This window comes from Eurosta solidaginis, chromosome 3, assembly GCF_040869045.1.
Source record: "Eurosta solidaginis isolate ZX-2024a chromosome 3, ASM4086904v1, whole genome shotgun sequence".
NCBI lineage: Eukaryota > Metazoa > Arthropoda > Insecta > Diptera > Tephritidae > Eurosta > Eurosta solidaginis.
In genome coordinates, this window is record NC_090321.1 from 36,452,211 (window position 1) to 36,476,453 (window position 24,243).

At 36.3% G+C, this 24,243-nt stretch overlaps 1 protein-coding gene across 1 annotated transcript; it reads right to left on the minus strand.

The window, feature by feature from the left end:
• Positions 1–14,183: 14,183 nt before the first annotated feature.
• On the minus strand, positions 14,184–19,044 carry LOC137243576 (probable cytochrome P450 6a21). The gene is made up of 2 exons (XM_067771400.1): positions 17,840–19,044; positions 14,184–15,167 (listed from the first exon to the last, which is right to left on the minus strand). Exons 1-2 carry the CDS (start codon positions 18,921–18,923, stop codon positions 14,743–14,745), a joined length of 1,509 nt encoding a protein of 502 aa, XP_067627501.1. The 5' UTR covers positions 18,924–19,044; the 3' UTR covers positions 14,184–14,742.
• Between the last annotated feature and the right edge of the window lie 5,199 nt (positions 19,045–24,243).

Sequence of the window (24,243 nt, forward strand, 5' to 3'; positions counted from 1 at the left end):
GGGTGGGCCAGGGGTGACTCTAGAATGTTTGTACGATATGGGTATCAAACGAAAGGTGTTACTGAGCATTTTAAGAGGGAGTGGACATTAGGTCTATAGGTGGACGCCTTTTCAAGATATCGCCATTAGGGTGGGCCAGGGGTGACTCTAGAATGCTTGTACGATATGGGTATCAAACGAAAGGTGTTACTGAGCATTTTAAGAGGGAGTGGGCATTAGGTCTATAGGTGGACGCCTTTTCGAGATATCGCCATTAGGGTGGGCCAGGGGTGACTCTAGAATGTGTTTGTACGATATGGATATCAAATTAAAGGTATTAATGAGGGTTTTAAAGGCGAGTGTCCCTTAGATGCATATGTGAAGGCGTTCTCGCGATATCGACCAAAATGTGGACCAGGTGATCCAGAAAATCATCTGCGGGTACTGCTAATTTATTTATATATGCAATACCACTAACAGTATTCCTGTCAAGATTCCAAGGGCTGTTGATTTCGCCTTGTGGAACTTTTTCATTTTCTTCTACTTAATATGGTAGGTGTCACACCCATTTTACAAAGTTTTTTCCAAAGTTATATTTTGCGTCAATAAACCAATCCAGTTACCATGTTTCATCCCTTTTTTCGTATTTGGTATAGAATTATGGCATTTTTTTCATTTTTCGTAATTTTCGATATCGATAAAGTGGGCGTGGCTATGGTCGGATTTCAGCCATTTTTTATACCAAGATAAAGTGAGTTCAGATAAGTACGTGGGCTAGGTTTAGTAAAGATATATCGGTTTTTGCTCAAGTTATTGTGTTAACGGACGAGCGGAAGGACAGACGGGGGACTGTGTATAAAAACTGGGCGTGCTTCCGCCGATTTCACCCATTTTCACAGAGAACAGTTACCGTCATAGAATCTATGCCCCTACCAAATTTGAGAAGGATTGGTAAATTTTTGTTCGACTTATGGCATTAAAAGTATTCTAGACAAACTAAATGAAAATGGGCGGAGCCACGCCCATTTTGACATTTTCTTTTATTTTTGTATTTTGTTGCATCATATCATTACTGGAGTTGAATTTTGACTTAATTTACTTATATACAGTAAAGATATTAAATTTTTTGTTAAAATTTGAATTAAAAAAAAATTTTTTTTAAAAAGTGGGCGTGTTCTTCATCCAATTTTGCAAATTTTTATTTAGCGCATATATAGTAATAGTAGTAAGGTTCCTGCCAAATTTCATCATGATATCTTCAACGACTGCCAAATTACAGCTTGCAAAACTTTTAAATTACCTTCTTGTAAAAGTGGGCGGTGCCACGCCCTTTGTCCAAAATCTTACCAGTTTTATATTCTGCGTCATAACGTTAAGCCATCTACTAAGTTTCATCGCTTTAACCGCCTTTGGCATTGAATTATCGCATTTTTTCGGTTTTTTGAAATTTTCGATATCGAAAAAGTGGGCGTGGTTATAGTCCGATATCGTTCATTTTAAATAGCGATCTGAGATGAGCGCACAGGAATCTACATACCAAATTTCATATACCTCAAAATTTACTCAAGTTATCGCGTTAACGGACAGACGGACGGACGGACGGACGGACGGATATGGCTTAATCAAATTTTTTTTCGATACTGATGATTTTGATATATGGAAGTCTATATCTATCTCCATTCCTTTATACCTGTACAACCAACCGTTATCCAATCAAAGTTAATATACTCTGTGAGCTCTGCTCAACTGAGTATAAAAACCATACACTGTTACGCCTATTGCATTCTAATTCATGAATATTTGAACTCACTCGAGCATTCCTTGCAACGTCGTGAGAAAAAATTGCATGCGATTCTGCTGTTCGATAAATGCTGTTCGACTGGTAGTTGGTCACATTCATTGATTTCGAAAATTTACTTAATAGCATTTTATATACTCAATGGATTGATTACATAAATCTATGTATGGTAGGGTTAACCAGCTTCCAACCATCATCCAACAGGCGACGGAAGAGTAAACGAAAGAGTTAAAACTGAAAACCACAAAGCATGAAAAGCTACCAGGTGAACAGACTATATAGCAAGGACTTGTCAGTCATCAAAGGCTTAAGAAACAAATCGTAAAAAAATCGCATTCGTGTTTACATGATCCTTATCATCCTTTTCAGCATGTGACCTTACACAAAATTACTAAGCGTGACCGAATCATAGGAAACAGAAAATTCCGCACATACCTGATTTCATAGCAATTCATGTACACCTGCAGGCACAGCATAAATTAGCTGTTGATATCGGAAATTACTGCATATAAACGAACCTGTGAACTTTCAAACTCACGATTTTGAAAATCACTGACTGTAAACGTTTACCAAGTAAACAGCGTTTCTAACATGCAACTCAAAGTTGCTGTCATGCGAATCAATTTTGAATTGTGAAAAAGAGTTAAAAAAAAATTAAACATTCTCACGACATGCCAAAGTGTATAAGGCGGAAAATTTTTGTGTTGATGAGCAATGAACCAGAATTAAACACCTTATCTAGTTTAATGAAAGGTTTTTTTTTTTTTCATTGAGCTTTGGAATTATTGAATTTTTTTACAACGTCAAACTTCTACCCAGTGGGTTGCCTGAGAAATTTCGTTTGCTAATTGATAGCTTTCATTCAAAGAGGTCTACAAGCACACTACTCCAAATGAGCTCGGAACAACCTTTTGTCCAGTGAATGTATTCTAACTGACCATGTTGACTGGGGTTGATCTTTAGAAGCACTAGGCTAGTATGTCGTGAACTGATATTCGCCAACTATTATTAGATATGGGCCAAGTAAAGATATTCCCTCAACCTTATCATACTATGAATAGTTTCTCCCAAAGCTGTTAGCTGCTATTGGTGGGGGACAAAATCAAAGAGCGTATCGCAACACTAGGTGCCCAGCTTAGGTTGCAATATCTTGTCTAAGACGCGCCTTCGAAACTTTTACCCATATTATGTTGCGATTTCCCGCGCTTTGACTAAGTCGACACATTGTTGTTTCTTGCATATGATCTCTAAACAAATAGTTATAAAAGAGCTTAGATGCTTCAGTGCATCTAATTTCCAAATGTGAAGTGCAACTCCCATGACATTTTCACACACAGTGTATCGAATGGGTAACGTAAGTTTAAACAGTCTGGCTTTTTCACAGTTAGTCTCTTGAAACAAATCAAAACTAAATCTTTGATACTACATTTAGGTTAATAACAGGATAGCAAATAAGTATAGCTTCTAGAATACCCCATAACTACGTCAGAGGGCTGAAAACAAAACTACTAAAAATCACTAGCCATAATGACGAAGTGATGAGTCAACGTATTTATATGGTGTATATTGAAACGATTTTCCGTCATCCCGTGTCAAATTTGATTTGGAGACTACGGATGACGAAAAATCTTTTCTATATACATCAATTACCCAGCCTGTCTGGAAGTCAACAAAACAAAGTCAGTCAGTATTTATATGGTGCTGGTGGTCCTAGTACCCGGCCTATGCTTCTGATCACCGAAAATGACACAGTTTTTTATTTTACAAACAAAGAGTCAAAAACTTTTGTATTGGTAAGCAATGAATCACAACTGCACACTTTGTCTAATTTAAGACTTGTTTATACCTTTCATGAAAATGAAATTTCAAAATCACCAGTAAGTATACCGAATTGATCAGGATGACGACTGCCGTTGATTTAGCAATGTCCGTTTTTCCGTCTGAACGCAAACTAGTTGCTCAAGTTTTGAAATATCTTGATGAAATTTGGGCAGCGGGAACACTCTGGTGTCGGATTAGACATTTGACGGAACCGATCGGATCGGACCTCTATAACATATATCCCCCATACAACCGATTTTTCAGAAAAGAGTTTTTTAATATCTTCTTCAATTTATCAGTCAGAAGCTTTCAATTTCACAACATTCTTTCGTTATGGCATATATTGTTGTCTGAAAAAATCGTAAAGAGCGGTCGTATATATAGCATATACCCCATAAAAACCGATTGTTCTGGTAAGGAGCTTTTTGTCACTTATGTCAGCTAGAAGCTTCATCAAATACTTACGTATACGTCATATATTGTTCGGATAAGTGATTCATGGCCGTAGCTTTCTCATGCAGAACACAAGAAACGTGAGACTTTGTATCCTCACACAAAGCACCCATCTATTTTTATATCCAGCTGTACTTGTACACAGGGTATTATAACTTTGTTTGGATAATGGTTGGTTGTAAATGTATAAAGGAGATACATATGTAGATATAGACTTCCATATATTAAAATCATCAGTATCGAACAAAAAACTTGATTAAACCATATCCGTCCATTAGTACCCACACAAAGCAAACAACAACATTATTTCTTCAAGTGCTCAGCTGGGTATGTAAGGTTCGGTTTCACCCGAGTTTAGAATTTCTCAATTGTTTCTATGTAAAAATGTCAGAATACCTAACATTTGTTTATAATTACTGATTATCGAAGGGAAAAATTTATATGAGAAATTTAGTTAATTAATTCCGGATTAGGAGTTTAGGACAAATACGAAGATAATCTCGTTTAATATAAACTAGGTCTAAGGCTACTATATATATGTTCAAATACAATCCCGACGCTCAACACTTCCGTAGCTCTAATTTAGAATAAGATAATATATAAGCTCATATAGAATAAAAGCACACACCATTTGGCTTCAATTTAAATAACACATTTTTTATCAACGTAATTGTTGCTACCAATTGTTTGAGATAATCAATTAGTAGTTGTTTGTTGTACATTTATACATAGGGGCTTTCCATGCAAACTCGACCCAACAATGAATTTTGTACTGCCGCTTTAGATTTAGACAATTTTTGTAACGAATTTAGTGCAATTCCTCTTCTTTGTAATCTTCTACTAATGTTCGAATCACTAAATTGTTGAATAAATAACTCCACTATTCAATAATGCAAAATGGCCTTTATTAAAGTACTTCACAATAACACTTATACTTCGCAACTGATAGCTTGCTTAAATCAAACTGATTGTCATGCCTCAGCTGTTGCTGCCTTTTATACTGTTTGGTTTCCTCGTTGACATATTTCTGAGCACTTCTATTTCTAGAATTTACTAGTTAGTTATCAGCTATAAATTTCTCAGCTATAACTACAGATGCGATTACATAGTTTCTCCATAGCCCATGCGCATGTATATGTGAGTGATACTTACACAAATGATTGCATACTTTTGGGAGTTTCTCAGATATATGCTTGTGTTTGTGCGTTACTCTCCGCTGCTCGTACGTGCATATGTTTATGTAGATACAAGTGACTGCTTGCTTTATTGTTGTTGTGGCTTCATTTGCTTAGCATCAAACTAGTGATGTGAGTATCACTTAGTGTCACTAATATTCGTCACAGTATACATACATACATTTTTTTTCAGCCAATATCGGTATTCTTTATTCTTTAAATGTGTTAGTATACGGTAATTTTTGTGTTTTTTTTTTTTTTGCTGGAAATGTTTACTTTCGAAAGATGTTACTAGGCTCATGATACAAAAAATGAAGGTAGTTCCATTTAGTGTGACGTTAGCCACTAGACTTTTGTGGGAACAATGACAATTTCACCAAAAACAAGCTACCATACTGAAAAATGTTACACATTTTTCTTATTTTGATGGATTTCAAATTAACGGATACGACTAAATTACTTTCATTGTTGTTTTAAATAAGAATGAAAAAAAGAGCCGCATGCGTTGGAAATATATTAACACGAAATATCAGCATAGAAAGGTAGGTTTTTAATAATTTTTTCGAGTTCCCGAAAATTGCTTTGGAGGAAGAAACATGGATCGAAGTATGCAAAGCAAAGGAATATAGCCTTCTTAAGTGTCCGTACGTTTGTAAATTGATTGCCCAAAGGAGGTCCTTGTAGCTACAATAGGTCCTTATAAACCGGCACCGCAGTTTCTAAAGAGTTTAACATAATTAACGCATTTTTTTGAAATTGAATGGTCATAAATTGGCTGCAACTCCGCATTTTTTATTTATTGTATAATTCAAGCGTAGCCCTTGAGTGGGGAGAACATTGCCCTGTATCTCTGCAGCTTAGCCACTAGTTATGAGAGTTCGTTTGCCCATTGTACCAGGGGTCACCTTGGGGCAATCCCCGCCTATACATATTCTTTGACCTTTTAGCATTGACATGGATGTGGCCTCTCACAAACGTAACAAATTAAACACCATGCCTTCAGAAATATCCACTGTAGAGACATGATAATAGGGCCATGCTAGAACAACATTATTTTTCGTGAATTTTTTTTTGTCTGGGGGTCAAGCTGCCATAAAGATATGAGTCATTAACCAATGTATGAGTCATTATCCACTATTTTGCAATAAAATTGCATGTTCTATATTCGATATGTATGCCCATAAATCGTCCTAAAGCATATTATTATTGTCTCGGATGACCATTGCGCTTCCATCCTGAAGGAAATTTCCATCCCGAAAAACCACAATTCCTTCTTAACCAGTAACGGTATGAAAACGCTTCTAGCAAAACAACAAAGATTATGAAACTTTAAAAATCCCCAAATACGTCAAAAAATTTTGAGTGGAACTACTTTCTTTTTTATACCATGACTAGGCTAGTCTTCAAATTTGTGTTTCCGTGATTTATATTTTAACAATTAAGAATAAACAAGTAAGGAAGGTTAAGTTCGGGTGTAACCGAACATTCCATACTCAGTTGAGAGCTATGGTGACAACATAAAGGAGAATAACCATGTAGGAAAATGAACCGAGGGTAACCCTGGAATGTGTTTGCATGACATGTGTATCAAAAGAAAGGTATTAAAGAGTATTTTATGAGGGAGTGGGCCATATTTCTATAGGTGGACGCCATTTAGGGATATCGCCATAAAGGTGGACCAGGGCTGACTCTAGAACTTGTTTGTACGATATTGGTATCAAATGAAAGGTGTTAATGAGTCTTTTTAAAAGGGAGTGGGCCGTAGTTCTATAGGTGGACGCCGTTTCGAGATATCGCCATAAAGGTGGACCAGGGGAGACCCTAGAATTTGTTTGTACGATATGGGTATCAAATGAAAGGTGTTAATGAGTATTTTAAAAGGGAGTGATCCTTACTTCCATAGGTGGACGCCGTTTCCAGATATCGCCATAAAGGTGGACCAGGGGATACCCTAGAATTTTTTTGTACGATATGGGTATCAAATGAAAGGGGTTAGTGAGTATTTTAAAAGGGAGTGGGCCTTAGGTCTATAGGTGGACGCCCTTTCGAGATATCGCCATAAAGGTGGATCAGGGGTGACTCTAGAATGCGTTTGTACGATATGGGTATCACATGAAAGGTGTTAATGAGTATTTTAAAAGGGCGTGGGGCTTAGTGCTATGGGTGGACGCCTTTTCGAGATATCGACATAAAGTTGGATCAGGGTTGACTCTAGAATTTGTTTGTACGATATGGGTATCAAATGAAAGGTGTTAATGAGTATTTTAAAAGGGAGTGATCCTTAGTTCCATAGGTGGACGCCGTTTCCAGATATCGCCATAAAGGTGGACCAGGGGATACCCTAGAATTTGTTTGTACGATATGGGTATTAAATGAAAGGGGTTAGTGAGTATTTTAAAAGGGAGTGGGCCTTAGTTCTATAGGTGGTCGCTTTTCGAGATATCGCTATTAAGGTGCACCAGGGGTGACTCTACAATATGTTTGTACGATATGGGTTTCAAATGAAAGGTGCTAATGAGTATTTTAAAAGGGCGTGTGGCTTAGTTCTATAGGTGGACGCCTTTTCGAGATATCGCCATAAAAGTGGACCAGGGTATTAATGAGGGTTTTAAAAGATAGTGGTGGTAGTTGTATATGTGGAGGCGTTTTCCAGATATCGACCAAAATGTGGACCAGGGTGACCCAGAACATCATCTGTTGGATACCGCTAATTTATTTATATATGTAATACCACGAACAGTATTCCTGCTAAGATTTTAAGGGTTTTTTATTTCGCCCTGCAGAACTTTTTCATTCTCTTCAACTTAATATGGTAGGTGTCACACCCATTTTAACATTTTTTTTTCTACAGTTATATTTTGCTTCAATTAACCAATCCTATTGCCATGTTTCATCCCTTTTTTCGTATTGGTATAGAATTATGGCATTTTTTTCATTTTTCGTAATTTTCGATATCGAAAAAGTGGGCGTGGTCATAGTCGGATTTCGGCCATTTTTTATACCAATACAAAGTGAGTTCAGATAAGTACGTGAACTGAGTTTAGTAAAGATATATCGATTTTTGCTCAAGTTATCGTAGTAACGGCCGAGCGGAAGGACAGACAGTCGACTGTGTATAAAAACTGGGCGTGGCTTCAACCGATTTCGAAATAAGTTATCGTCCTAGAATCTAAGCCCCTACCAAATTTCATAAGGATTGGTAAATTTTTTTTCGATTTATGGCATTAAAAGTATCCTAGACAAATTAAACGAAAACGGGCGGAGCCACGCCCATTCTGAAATTTACTGTTATTTTTATATTTTCTTGCACCATATCATTACTGGAGTTGAATGTTGACATAATTTACTCATATACTGTAAAGATATTAAATTTTTTGTTAAAATTTGACTTAAAAAAATGTTTTTTTCAAAAGTGGGCGTGGTCGTTCTCCGATTTTACTAATTTTTATTAAGCTTACATATAGTAATAGGAGTAACGTTCCTGCCAAATTTGATCATGATATCTTCAACGACTGCCAAATTACAGCTTGCAAAATTTTATATTACCTTCTTTTAAAAGTGGGCGGTGCCACGCCCGTTATCCAAAATTTTACTAATTTTCTATTCTGTGGCATAAGCTTAACTCACCTACCAAGTTTCATCGCTTTATCCGTCTTTCGTAATGAATTATCGCACTTTTTCGGTGTTTCGAAAATTTCGATATAGAAAAAGTGGGCGTGGTTATAGTCCGATATCGTTCATTTTAAATAGCGATCTGAGATGAGTGCTCAGGAATCTACATACCAAATTTCATCAAGATACCTCAAAATTTACTCAAGTCATCGTGTTAACGGCAGACGGACGGACGGACGGACATGGCTCAATCATTTTTTTTCGATACTGATGATTTTGATATATGGAAGTCTATATCTATCTCGATTCCTTTATACCTGTACAACCAACCGTTGTCTAATCAAAGTTAATATACTCTGTGAGCTTTGATCAACTGAGTATAAAAATAATAAAATAATATCGCTTTTTTATGCGGAACTAAAAATATAAAATTTTTAAAATTTTCTTTTGCACACATTTTTTATAAAACTCATCAAACAACAATAAATTGAAAATGTTTCGCCAAGTTATTAGACAAAACAAGTTATTTGAAGAAAAATTTCCGAAATTGTTAAAAAAATACATCCCATTGGTTTGAAGAAAACAATTTTTAAAAAGTCTTAGGGGCATAAATTATTGGAACTCACGTTTTTTCCATGCTAACTGAATGATCGACTCTTAAGTGCAAGATAAAAGTGTAAACAAAAATCAGGTGTTTTGCTAGTGTCTACAAAGTATTCACAATTATCGACTGGGGTTTTGTCTGCAATTGATGAATGTGTGAGGTTGTTTTTTTTTTTTGTATATGACCTTGTCGAGGCGATTGCCTAAAATTAGCGTTTACCACAAACCAATAACCGATGCACTTCATATACAAAATTGAAAGATATGAACGTAAGATTCATAAAACAGTACTCACACTTGGCAAGTAACATTTTTATAATTGTCATGAAAATGAAATGTTATACCTATGTATAAATTTTGCAAGAATCTCCGTAGTGTAAGTCTTTAAGGATAAGAGATAGCCCTATAAGTATACCAAAGTGATCAGGGTGAGAAGCTGAGTTCATTAACCCATAACCGTCAGTCTCGAATCTTTGAGATGTCATAACAAAATTTAGTGAACGGGTATATTTGGGTGTTCAATTAATCGATTCGATCCCAACTGGTTTTTTTGATAAGAGAGTTTTCGTTACTTCATTCTCATTTTTTTAGCTTGAAGCTTGAAATTTTTCAGGATTCGTACATATAAAGTATACATAGCTGTCTGGAAAAACCCGTCAAGATCAGTCACAACCCATACAACTGATGGTTCAGAAATTTCATAAGATTATTGTTCAGCTCCATTCAGGATGGCCATGAGGTCTTCGACACAGCCGAAAATAGCAGTAAGGACGTAGTTCTTTATTCATTTTGCTGCCAAGTTCAAAATTTAGGTTTTTCGAAATAAAATATCCTTTAGTAGTATGATTTCATCATCTGTTTTTCGTTCCACAAATTGCTTATCGGAAGTGTGAGAGGTCCTGCAAACAATTCTGAAGTTTTTGATCTTGGTTGTGAGATTTGTCATGGCTTGCTCAGGGAAGAAGATAGGTTTCGAAGATAGTGACCTAGTTAAAGCCCTTGGATTAATAGGTCTATACAATGTATTTCCCTTTCCCTTCCGGTGCATTAGTATTTAAATTTATGAAGAATTTTTTAAAATATGGCACAGATGATATCACAACTCTGAAACCCTGTCGGAAAATCAATAAAGCAAAATCAACCGAAAAATTCTTCGTTAATTGCTTTAAGCTGAAAAATGTGAACATTTAAAACAAAATATTTAAAACTTATCCTCATTTTCATAAAAATTAAAGATGGTTTATAAAGTTTTGTAAAATGACTATTCCATAGGATTTACCAATTTTTATTTTCGATAAATAAAGGGGTATTATTTAGTTTGAGGTATCAAAATTATTTAACATAAATTCTTATTTTCTAAATCGATCGGCGGCCACCGTGGTGTGATGGTAGTGTGCTACCACACCGAATGCCCTGTGTTCACACCCCGGGCAAAGCAACATCAAAATTTTAGAAATAAGGTTTTTCAATTAGAAGAAATTTTTTCTAAGCGGGGTCGCCCCTCGGCAGTGTTTGGCAAGCACTCCGAGTGTATTTTTCTGTGAAAACTCAGATCCCGTCGGAGTCGGCATAAAACAAGTAGGTCCCGTCCCGCCAATTCGTAGGAAAAACAAGTAAGGAAGGTTAAGTTCGGGTGTAACCGAACATTACATACTCAGTTGAGAGCTATGGTGACAACATAAGGGAAAATAACCATGTAGGAAAATGAACCGAGGGAAACCCTGGAATGTGTTTGTATGACATGTGTATCAAATGAAAGGCATTAAAGAGTATTTTATGAGGGAGTGCACCATAGTTCTATAGGTGGACGCCATTTAGGGATATAGCCATAAAGGTGGATCAGGGTTGACTCTAGAATGCGTTTGTACGATATGGGTATCAAATGAAAGGTATTAATGAGTATTTTAAAATGGCGTGGACCTAAGTTCTATAGATGGACGCCTTTTCGAGATATCGCCGTAAAGATGGACCAGGGGTGACTCTAGAATGCGTTTGCACAATATGGGCATCAAACGAAAGGTGTTAATGAGTATTTTAAAAGGGAGTGGGCCGTAGTTCTATAGGTGGACGCCGTTTCGAGATATCGTCATAAAGGTGGACCAGGGGTGACTCTAGAATGCGTTTGTATGATATGGGTATCAAATGAAAGGTGTTAATGAGTATTTTAAAAGGGAGTAATCCTTATTTCCATAGGTGGACGCCGTTTCGAGATATCGCCATAAAGGTGGACCAGGGGTGACCCTAGAATTTGTTTGTACAATATGGGTATCAAAAGAAAGGTGTTAATGAGTATTTTAAAAGGGAGTGGGCCTTAGTTCTATAGGTGGATGCCGTTTCGAAATATCGCCATAAAAGTGGACCAGGGGTGACTCTAGAATGTGTTTGTACGATATGGATATCAAATTAAAGGTATTAATGAGGATTTTAAAAGGGAGTGGTGGTTGTTGTATAGGTGGTCGCCTTTTCGAAATATCGCCATAAAGGTGGACCAGGGGTGACTCTAGAATGCGTTTGTACGATATGGATATCAAATTAAAGGTATTAATGAGTATTTTAAAAGGGAATCCTTAGTTCCATAGGTGGACGCCGTTTCGAGATATCGCCATAAAGGTGGACCAGGGGTGACCCTAGAATTTGTTTGTACAATATGGGTATCAAAAGAAAGGTGTTAATGAGTATTTTAAAAGGGAGTAATCCTTAGTTCCATAGGTGGACGCCGTTTCGAGATATCGCCATAAAGGTGGACCAGGGGTGACCCTAGAATTTGTTTGTACAATATGGGTATCAAAAGAAAGGTGTTAATGAGTATTTTAAAAGGGTGTGGGGCTTAGTTCTATAGGTGGACACCTTTTCGGAATATCGCCACAAAGGTGGACCAGGGGTGACTCTAGAATGTGTTTGTACGATATGGGTATCAAATTAAAGGTATAAATGAGGGTTTTTAAAGGGAGTGGTGGTTGTTGTATAGGTGGTCGCATTTTCGAGATATCGCCATAAAGGTGGACCAGGGGTGACCCTAGAATTTGTTTGTACAATATGGGCATCAAAAGAAAGGTGATAATGAGTATTTTAAAAGGGAGTATTCCTTAGTTCCATAGGTGGACGCCGTTTCGAGATATCGCCATAAAGGTGGAGCAGGGGTGACCCTAGAATTTGTTTGTACAATATGGGTATCAAAAGAAAGGTGTTAATGAGTATTTTAAAAGGGTGTAGGGCATAGTTCTATAGGTGGACGCCTTTTCGAGATATCGCCATAAAGGTGGACCAGGGGTGACTCTAGAATGAGTTTGTACGATATGGGTATCAAATAAAGGTATTAATGAGAGTTTTAAAAGGGAGTGGTGGTAGTTGTATATGTGAAGGCGTTTTCCAGATATCGACCAAAATGTGGACTAGGGTGACCCAGAACATTATCGGTTGGATACCGCTAATTTATTTATATATGTAATACCTGGCAAGATTTTAAGGGTGTTTTATTTCGCCCTGCAGAACTTTTTCATTTTCTTCTACTTAATATGGTAGGTGTCACAACCATTTTATAAAGTTTTTTCTAAAGTTATATTTCGCGTCAATAAAACAATCCAATTACCTTACCATGTTTCACCCCTTTTTTCGTATTTGGTATAGAATTATGGCATTTTTTTCACTTTTCGCAATTTTCGATATCGAAAAAGTGGGCGTGGTCATAGTCCGATATCGTTCATTTTTCATACCAAGGTAAAGTGGGTTCAGATAAGTACGTTAACTGAGTTTAGTAAAGATATATTGATTTTTGCTCAAGTTATCGTGTTAACGGCCATGCGGAAGGACAGACGGACGACTGTGTATAAAAACTGGGCGTGGCATCAACCGATTTCGCCCATTTTCACAGAAAACAGTTAAAGCCATAAAATCTATGCCCCTACCAAATTTCAAAACGATTGGTTAATTTTTGTTCGATTTATGGCATTAAAAGTATCCTAGACAAATTAAATGAAAAAGGGCGGAGCCACGCCCATTTTTAAATTTTCTTTTATTTTTGTATTTTGTTGCACCATATCATTACTGGAGTTGAATCTTGACATAATTTACTTATATACTGTAAAGATATTAAATTTTTTGTTAAAATTTTACTTTAAAAAAATTTTTTTTTTAAAAGTTGGCGTGGTCCTTCTCCGATTTTGCTAATTTTTATTAAGCGTACATACAGTAATAAGGGTAACGTTCCTGCCAAATTACATCATGATATCTTCAACGACTGCCAAATTACAGCTTGCAAAAGTTTTAAATTACCTTCTTTAAAAAGTGGGCGGTACCACGCCCATTGTCCAAAATTTTACTAATTTTATATTTTGCGTCATAAGTTCAACTCATCTACCAAGTTTCGTCGCTTTATCTGTCTTTTGTAATGAATTATCGCACTTTTTCGATTTTTCGAAATTTTCGATATCGAAAAAGTGGGCGTGGTTATAGTCCGATATCGTTCATTTTAAATAGCGATCTGAGATGAGTGCTCAGGAACCTACATACCAAATTTCATCAAGATACCTCAAAATTTACTCAAGTTATCGTGTTAACGGACGGACGGACGGACGGACGGACGGACATGGCTCAATCAAATTTTTTTTTGAACCTGATTATTTTGATATATGGAAGTCTATATCTATCTCGATTCCTTTATATATGTACAACCAACCGTTATCCAATCAAACTTAATATACTCTGTGAGCTCTGCTCAACTGAGTATAAAAAAAGAAGCACGATGCAAATTGGAAGAGAGGCTCGGCCTGAAATCTCTTCGGAGGTTATCGCCATACATTTATTTATTTTTTAATCGGTACTAAGTAAGTAAAACGAGATTAACGGCCGTTTTCACCAGCTTCAGTTAGTCACATATCTATAAGTTATCGAAATCGTTTTCTCCATCCTAACCGAAACTTCGCGTCTCCGTTAAGTTCAAGGAAAAAGTGTAAGCAAAAGTCAGTTCTTTGTCTAGTTTTCGTGTATTCACAATAGATTTTTGCGATGTGTTCTACAAGACATTCCCAATAATCGATTAAACCCGGGCTTGGTCACCCTGTGTTGATGAAACCGAAAATGTTAAATGAAGCTATCTGATAGATTGCTATCCTCCAGGTAAAATCTAAGTTATCTGGAAATGGTTGACTTTTTTTTACACTTTTTTCCTTAGACTGAACTGAGACGCGAAGCTTCAGTCAGCATGGAGAAAACGAGAAATTCGATAACTTATAGATACATATGTAAATGACTAATTGAAGATGGTGAAACGTTAAGCAGGATAATTTTACGCATACGTGCTCATTAGGCTGAAATCTTTTCGAACTCCAATATTATTCCATTCTTGCTGGTAGTTATATTTGAAGCACGTGAAAGTTCCAAAGGAATTTCCGTCAAGTCACAAGTAGATACTTCAAAATTGCGTAACAAATAAGTTAATGCGACGCGCATCTGCATTTGACCAAAACGCATGCCAATGCAATTACGTGGACCATCACCGAATGGCAACCAAGTAATTGAATCGCGTGCTTGCATTTTCTCAGGTGAAAAGCGTTCGGGATCAAATTTGTCTGGTTCGGGATATATTTCGGGATCATGGTGTATCGCCATTACAGGTATGAATATCACAGTGCCCTTTTCGATGACATATTTCGGATGTTCAGGTACGATATAATTTGATAGCGCCACACGTTGTAAACGTGTTACAACAGGATATTTGCGAAGTGTTTCTGAAACGATTTAAAAAATAATTAATATATTTTACTACATTTGTGCGAAACAATACATACATCGAATTCAGTAATTAAAGCATAAACTAAATTGATTTGAAAATGTATATTATTTACTACTTTAAATCTAAAATCTTATTCACAAGATACAATTATTGAGGCTCGATAAAATTCTTTAAGGGCCATTTTCACCGTCTCAGCAATGTTTAAAATAGCCTCAATTGACATTTTTGTTTTCACTAACACCGGGTGTCAAACCCCATAGCTAAATCAATTATTGTGTATATTTTGTAGAACAAATCACAAACTTCTATTGTCAGTGCACGAAAAGAAACAAAACAGCTGACTTTTGTTTATATTTTTTTATTGCATTTAACTGACAATCGATGCTTCAAAGCTCTGTCACAGACGATGTTTGATGAAACATCGTGCGGTGACAGATGAGTAGATAGCATGTGTTTGCATGGAGAGCGACAATAAGCGTATCACCAGTGCCATCTGACATGAAAAAGTAGCCAACTCACAACTTTTATTACAACTAAAGCTTAAGAAAAAGAATTTGACATGTGTTTTGGCTATGAGCGCTTTCAGACTTTGCAAGTGTAGTATTTATATTTCCCACTCGTTTTTACTTTTCTAACCTTTTTCACGACTAAAAAATGCATTTTAACAAACGAATAGGAAACAAAATATGTTAGCAAGTATTTTTATCGTACAGTGAGAGTATTTAAAACAGGGCTCGTAATACGTGTTACGATCCGTGATCGAAACTCATTTTTTAAATCACAATAGCTCTGAAATGGTGAATCGGATTAATGGCTTATACGAACTAGCGACAAATAGTACTCGTAAGATCCATAACTTACTGCAATTTTTAGAAATAGTTGCACATTTAGCGCTTGAGTGAAAATGGGTTGATCGTAACACGTAATACGGGCCCAGTGCTCCGCGAATTTTTTTTATGTCAACAGGCAAGCCGAAATAAGTTTTAACTGCTGAGTCTGAAGTTTTGTTATATTTACATATGCAACATGTTGCGCAATTGTGACGAAGTTCGCTTTTGCATCAAAACTCATGAACATGAGAAATTTCATTGCGGCGTGGCCATCAGTTAACATGGAGAATACGATAGCTTATAGATATGGAAGTGGCAAACTAAAGATGGTAAAAATGGCCCTATGTATTCGCAATTCGCACATCTCATTCATAATTCATTCTCCACTCTTTCGGCAGCAGCAAATCGGCAAATGCTCTGTCAGAGCTGCAACGTAATTCCTGAACATATTAAAAAAATTGTTATACAACTTTCCTGAAGGGAAAACAGTGACTAGTGATACAAATTTCTGGTTCGGAACTAGACCTAAAGTTCTAAATAACTATTAGTTCGTTCGTTTAACTAGATTTTCTTTTATATTTCATATTTAACATATAGCCGAAAAATAGGCCACCAACAAAAAGCTATAAGGAGCTTCAATTATGAGTATAGTCCAGTTCGAAGCCAACAGAATAGTACCAAGAAAATAACTAGATCTTTGCTGTAAAGCTTTACATTAGCTCGGAACTAACAAAAAAGTGGCAATAAACAACTAGTTCTAAATTGGAAATTTTAATCTAGTTCGGGGCTAGAGAAAAGGCAATGTAGCGGGGACAATTTCCAACGCATAGGACATATTTAAATTCGCCAGTTGAAAGCATGCAAAAGACACAGATGGTGAACTAGTATTGATTCCTAAAGTACTGAAAGCGCCTCAGTTTTGAACAAGAGATTTTCCCTACAGGGTTTTTGTAGCCAATAATATAGTTGATTTCTTTCTTTTCTCCCATTTTATAACTTTGTTTTATTGATTGGGCTACAAAACTGCATACTAAATAAAATTCAGAAAACTAGATAAAATGTTCAAAAATTTTATAAAATAAAAAGAAAGGAATTTTGCTTGACGAAATTTGATGTAAATGTACACAGCTATTTTCGCGTTCTCACTCTTCTCTAATCAATCAAACAATCCGTTATCGCTTGAGACAGACCTGTTAACTAATAATTACTAATGGTAATGATTACCCGTTCAATTGATTATTTTCTTTAAAAGCCATTTAATGATTACGTGCCATTATTTTCTATTTTTAATGATTACTTTCCAATTGATTAAAAAATAATCAAAAAAAAAAAATCACGAATTTTTACGATTATTGAAAAAATAAAAATAATAATAACCAAAAGTAATAAAAAAAGGCTTCTCTGATTACTTTTCATTATTTTTGATTTTTTTGATTATTTTTGATTCGCCTCGATAAACGCTTACGATTTATTTTTGCATCCTAAAATGTACTTGTATGTAGAAATTATCCCGTGCATGCAACAACGAGAATTTTTATGCAACAAAGCGGAAAAATAATAAAAAAAAAATCTAAAATATAATCAAAAGTAATCACAAAAGTTTTTTTTTGGATACGTTTGACTATTTTTGATTTCTTTTTTTGATTTTTTTCAATAATCGGAAAAGTCCTGATTTTTTTTTTTTTTTTCAAATGGTAATCAATTTTTTCGGAAAACAATTGAAATAATATCTGGCTATTAAAATAGGTATCTAATTAATTGATTACTAATGCTAATTCAAATTTAACAGGTCCGGTTAGAACACTACCTGTAATATGTATCTAACTTATCAACTCACCTGCTATAACCTGCTGCATGTAAGGCATGGAATTAATACATTCATATGAGGCCTCATTATCATGCTTTGCCAACGTTTCCAATACTTCCGCACGCAAACGCTTTTGAATATCCAAATTTAACGCCAATTCGTACAACAAAAAGCCCAAAGTTGTCGAAGATGTTTCAAAACCAGCCAAAAAGAAAAGAAAAACTTGAGCTGCCATTTCTTCCACTGACAAACCTTTTTCGTCAGCCTTTTTATTTGATTTGTTCAAGTCCATTAAAATGTTAAGAAAATCTTTTCGTTGCACATTATTCTTCTCCCGATATTCAACTGATTCGCGTACAATCTTTAGAAAGAATTCGGTATATTTATCTTTATTTGAACGCATATGAAGTTTGCTTGCTAAATTTGGTAAAGCATTCATTAAAATGTTAACTAACGTTGAATGACGTCTATCGTTTAAAATATTACGCCCCATTTGGCGGAAGATAGCATCTGGATTTTTTAGACTATTGCATTCAATGCCAAAGGCGCAAGATCCAATCACATCTGTGGTGAAACGCGCTAGAATTTCTTTCACTTCAATTGCGTTACTCTTTTCCAGATGATGATTTAAGGCTTCCACAAATTGATCGGCTACCGCAAGCATCGTGGGTAGCATAAATTTCATTTGGCCGGAAGTGAATGTAGGTGAGAGTTTATTACGTAAATAACGCCACTTTTCACCATCCAGCAGGAACAAATTTCCGGATAAAGGATCATCCTTTTCATTACTATATAAACCACGGTCGCTGAAGTTATTAAAATCTTTTATTAAAATGCGTTTAATAAACTCTGGCGATAAGGCTAGCACCGCAGGTTGTTGGAGAAAGTAAAAGCCGCAAAATGGGCCCGACCCCAGATATCGTTTATAAACAACATTAAAAGCTTCCACATAGCTAACCGTTTTGGCTGCATCTTTCAAATTTCCAAATAGCCAATGTGGTTGATCGCAAGGTATACCCCGTGTTTGCCAATAATTTAGATTACGGTGCGATATGTAAAGCACTGCAGCTAGAAGTGCGAGTACTGCACTCAATAAAAATTCCGTCAAAGTCATTGCAATATGCAATGCTGTTTTCGTTTGCTGAGTTTATGTTGAATATTTGTTGTTTTTTTACTTATTCAGTTTTTTGATAATTTCTAACTTTGCCTCAAGATAATCAAAGAACGACTGCCAGTTTTTCTCCCGTCTGCATATTTATAACTCCTGCGTTCTGGTAGTATATGCCAATAATCTGTAAAAGTGAAATTTTGATAAGCATGAATTGTAAGCAGTCAGAGGGCTGATAAGATTACGACAACAAATACTCTAAAGGAATAAACCTCTACTGTGCGATCTTCAAGCAACAAAAGTGAAAGTGAATTAGCAGGCCACAGTTACGATTAGCTGATACAACAAAACAATGATAACCAATGCACTTCATATAAAAAATTTTAAGTTATGGTTATCATAGCAGCAAATATAATTTTTTTTGTCAACTCATTTCGGCCAAAAATTCGGTAAATTGGAGCTGCTTCTTAAACTTGTATTTTTTAAAACTAGCATGGTATGACTTCAACAACTTTTCTTTCTCAAAGCGCTTTTTATGTCCAGCTGCGATCGCCGTGGTGTAATGGTAGCGTGCTTCGCCTATCACACCGAAGATCCTGGTTTCACTCCCCGGGCAAAGCAACATACAAATCTTATAAAGAAGTTTTTTTCAATTAGAAGGAAACTTTTCTAGCGGGGTCGCTCCTCGGCAGTGTTTGGAAAGCACTCCGAGTTTATTTCTGCCATGAAATGCTCTCAGTGTAAACTCATCTGCCTTGCAGTTGCCGTTCGGAGTCGTCATAAAACTAGTAGGTTCCGTCCGGCCAATTTGTAAGAAATAATAAAACGAGCAGGACGAAAATTGGAAGAGAAGCTCGGCCTAAAATCTCTTCAGAGGTTATTGCACTTTACATTTATTTATTGTACACAGGGTATTATAACGTTGATTGGATAACGGTTGGTTGTAAAGGTATTAAATAATCAAGATAGCTATAGACTTCCATTTATCATCAGTATCTATTTAATTAAGCCATGTCCGTCCATCTGTCCGTCCGTTAACATGATAACTTGAGCAAATATTGAAATATCTTCGCCAAATTTGGTATACGGGTTTATCGGGACCCAGAATAAATTGAAAATGAGCGATATCGGAAAATAACACCTTCCACTCTATCGATAGCGAAAATTTAGAAAAATGGAAAAAATGAAATAATTCAAAACGAATACCGCTAAGCTAATCGAATTTGGTAGGTGGATTGGTTTATGACGCAAAACATATGGGCGTGGCACACGCACATATAGAAGAAAATTTGAAAGTTTAACATCCCGTAAATCAAAAACCGTTAAATATGTTACATAGAAATTTGGCAGAGACATTATTCTTGCCAAATTATATAGACTGAGCGAAGATAATCAAACTCGGTTCTGGAAGCTGATGAAAATTCTACTCCAAGATTCCGTTATATACATACATACATTCATACACCCCCCGCTAATAAAATTTAGGTGAAAAGAACAACTTTGGTCAAAAATAAGAAAAATCTGTTGACAACGATTCCCAACCATTTCTCAAAATAGTTAAATATTTATTTCAGATCTACCTACACGATTGGATCTTTACATTTTAGGATTGTATCTTTATAAATTACTCAGATGTCACGATATATGCGCTTCCAACAGGCATTTTCGTATTTTGATAAACAAGGTGGGCTTGGTTGTCCTCTGATTTTTGTAGTTTTTGCTGGAGAAGATTAACCTTGTTTAAGGAATTTTTTCTCCAAAAGCCTTTTGAAGATATCGATAGCGAAAGCACATGAAAATCTATTTTAATAAGTAGGCGTTGTCATGCCCATTTTTCAAAATGTTTATGTTTGTTGTCATCAACCTACATGCCAAGTTTAAAGATAATAGCTTAATTAGGGATCGGAACATCGAAGAAATATAATCATAGGAAATATTTCATACATAAAAAGTAGGCGTGGTTATATACCGATTACGCTAATTTTTAGTACAAACATTATTTATCGTCAGAAGAAGTAGCATGTCAAATTATTGTAACGAATTTAGAGAAATTTTGCTTATTTAAAACCTGCTGCTAACGTTCGAATCGCTTAACTGTTTAATAAATCACTCCGATATTCAGTATTGCACACTGGTCTTTATTAAGCTTACTTTGGGAGTAATACTTCACTATTATACTTCACAACCAATAGCGTGTTTAAATTAAAACTGAATAGTTATTACTCAGCTTGCGCTGTTTTATATTCTCTGTTGCTTCGTCCGCATATTTCTCCAAAGGTCTAGATGTTTCACCTTCTAGAATTCTTGTATCTCCTGCTTGATAATTAGTTATATGCGTGTATGTGTGAGTAAGAACTTCGGCTGATGATTATATCTGTGTGCGTGAGTTAGCTCTTCGTCGCCTTCTACATAAGTGTTGCTAGCTTTAATGTGTACATGTACATAAGATTGGCTGCTTCATGTTTTTGTTGTACATTTATTTAGTAGCAGCTTAGTGATGCTAATATTCGTCACACTGCCCTCCAACTAAGTCTGATCGTCCCGATCAGACAAATCTCTCGATCCAACCGCTGCTAGCCTCTCCAAATGAATCACCCTTCTATTTTGTGGTTTCCCAATTGTTTGTATGCAGTAGATGACATCACTGATCCACTTCAAAACTTTGTACGGGCCTTCCCAATTGCCCCAAAATTTTGATGGAACACCTTTCCGCCGGTGAGGGTTGTATAAGAGTACCAAATCTCCCTCCAAGAAACCTTCCGAATTGTTGTTCTCGTCGTATCTGAGTTTCATCTTACTACTCATTAACCTGGTTCGTTGCCTCGCACTCTGTTGCTTGGCCGCTGGGCTACTTTGAAGAGGTTGAGCTTGACCGATTGGCTTTGCATAATCAATATCGTTCTGATGTTTCACAACATTAGTGCGCCCTGACTTGAAACCACCCTAGCGCTCTTTCTGGGAAAATATTTCGTTCATTTTAGTGCCTCCATTAGCCTCAATGCAAGTGTTTTTCCCGCAGGTACCTTTGATTTTTATTTGCTTGGCCCATTCCTTTCATCAACCTATGCCCGATCTACTGCCTTTGACTTTTGTGGTCTTTGTCGATTCTCCTCCACCAGTACTCGCTTACTGCTGAATCCTTTCTCCAAACTGAAGTTAAGATACACATCCTTGTTCTTATAGTGGTTTACTGTGGCTTACATAGAAGCGATGCTGTTTCCTGAATCAGATAATGTGGTACCGTTTCTGCAAATGTTGCTTTTCGATTCGCATATGTAGCCCGTTTCGTTTCCACGTTTCGTATACCATTTATGAAGGTCTGAATTTGTACGGTCTCGGTATATTCCACCAGTGCGTCCGCATTTGCTAGATGGGCCAGCATCTCAACATCCGAGGCAAACTCCTGCAAAGTCTCGTTAGCTTTTTCGGTAGCGGTTGCAATTATATACCTGTACCATCGTTCTACAGCAGTCATCAATGCTTCATAACTGTTACGTTCGTACTCTGGGATGGTATGTAAGATCTCAGCCACGAACAGTGCAGCAACTTTATCTTCCGCATTCCAATTGTTCACTGGTGACGTGTTCTCAAATTAAAGCTTAAATACCTGGAAAGGAACAGAGCCGTCAAAAGATGGAGTTTTTACCTTTGTATTGCTTGCTGAAACAGCTGGGCGATTTAGTTGCAATTCCTGTATACGACCTCTCAAAGCATCCACCTCGGCCTCGATTTTTTTCTCAAACTGCGTTATTTTCTTGTCCATATGCGCTTCGAGTTTTGATGATATACGCGCCTCTTGCGCTTCGAGTTGTACTGTCATGCGTGTCTCTTGTTCTTTCAGTTGTGTTTCCATCTTTGATGTAATCTGTGTCGACATTTCTAAAATACTCGTTTCTTGTGCTTCAATCTTCGATGTTATGCATGTCTCCTGTGATTCCAGTTGGGATGCCATATATGTTTTCTGTTCTTCCAGTTGAGATGACATTTGTCTTTCCTGGGCTTCAATCTTGGATATTACTGTCGAGGTTTGTGCAGATATTGCAGCCAATATTATGCTCAAGTACATATGTGCTGGTAACTGTCTGTGATGTTTCGTTTTTCTCTTCTATTTTTGTTGTCGACTCTTCCACATCAGGATGAAAAGTGTGTTCATCAACGTCGATTCCTTCAGATTCCATAGCTTCCCGTAGTCGTGATTGTAGCTCGGATTTGTTGCCAGTTGTATTCAATTCCAAGAGTGGCTGCTTCATGTTTTTGTTGTTGTACATTTATTTAGTAGCAGCTTAACGCCGTCACATATACAACTAAGGGACACTCCTTTTTAAAACCCTCATTAATACCTTTAATTTGATACGCATATCGTACAAACATATTATAGATGGTCCACCTTTATGGCGATATATCGAGAAGGCGTATACCTATAGAGTCTATAGTCTATAGTATATAGTATAGACTAAGGCCCACTCGATTTAAAAATACTCATTAACGCCTTTCATTTGATACCCATATTGTACAAACCAGGCATGCTTAACGAACGAAACGATATCATTTCGTTACGATAATCAACGTTAATAAACGAAACGAAGTGACTTCGTTTCGTTTATTAACGTTAAGATCGTCAAATTAACGTTAATTTGGCGAAATGACTTCGTTTCGTTTATTAACGTTGATTATCGTAACGAAATGATATCGTTTCGTTCGTTAAGCATGCCTGGTACAAACACATTGTAGAGTCACCCGTGGTCCACCTTTATAGCGATATCTCGAAAAGGCGTCCACCTATAGAACTAAGGCCTCCTTCCTTTTAAAATACTCTTTAATACCTTTCGTTTGATACTCATCTTATACAAACACATTCCAGGGTTACCCTAGGTTCATTTTCCTACACGGTGATTTTCCCTTATTCGACAACGGATGAAGGAAAATCGTTCCAAAAAACGTCACCCTTGGTCTACAATTTGGGCGATATTTCCCAAGCGTATGTGATATGGAATTAAAAACCACTTATAAACCCTACGAAACAAACGCAGCTATAATTATTATGTATCCATGAAAAAGACAATTTTGTCTCCAAAGCTCTCAGCTGAGTATATTATGTTAAGGTACACCCCAACTAAGCCTTCCTTATTTGTTTTTATTTATAAAAGCTAAAAATAAATTTTAAAGGGCAGATAAGATGCCGGTAAATTTTTCCGCATGGTAATTTAAAAAGAACTTGAGCAAACGAAAATTCATTTATAATCAGGATAAAGTGAGTGCTAAAATTAAAGGCTAGATGGGACAACGGCCATTAAGCTAACATCAACAGCTTCCATTTGAAACCCAT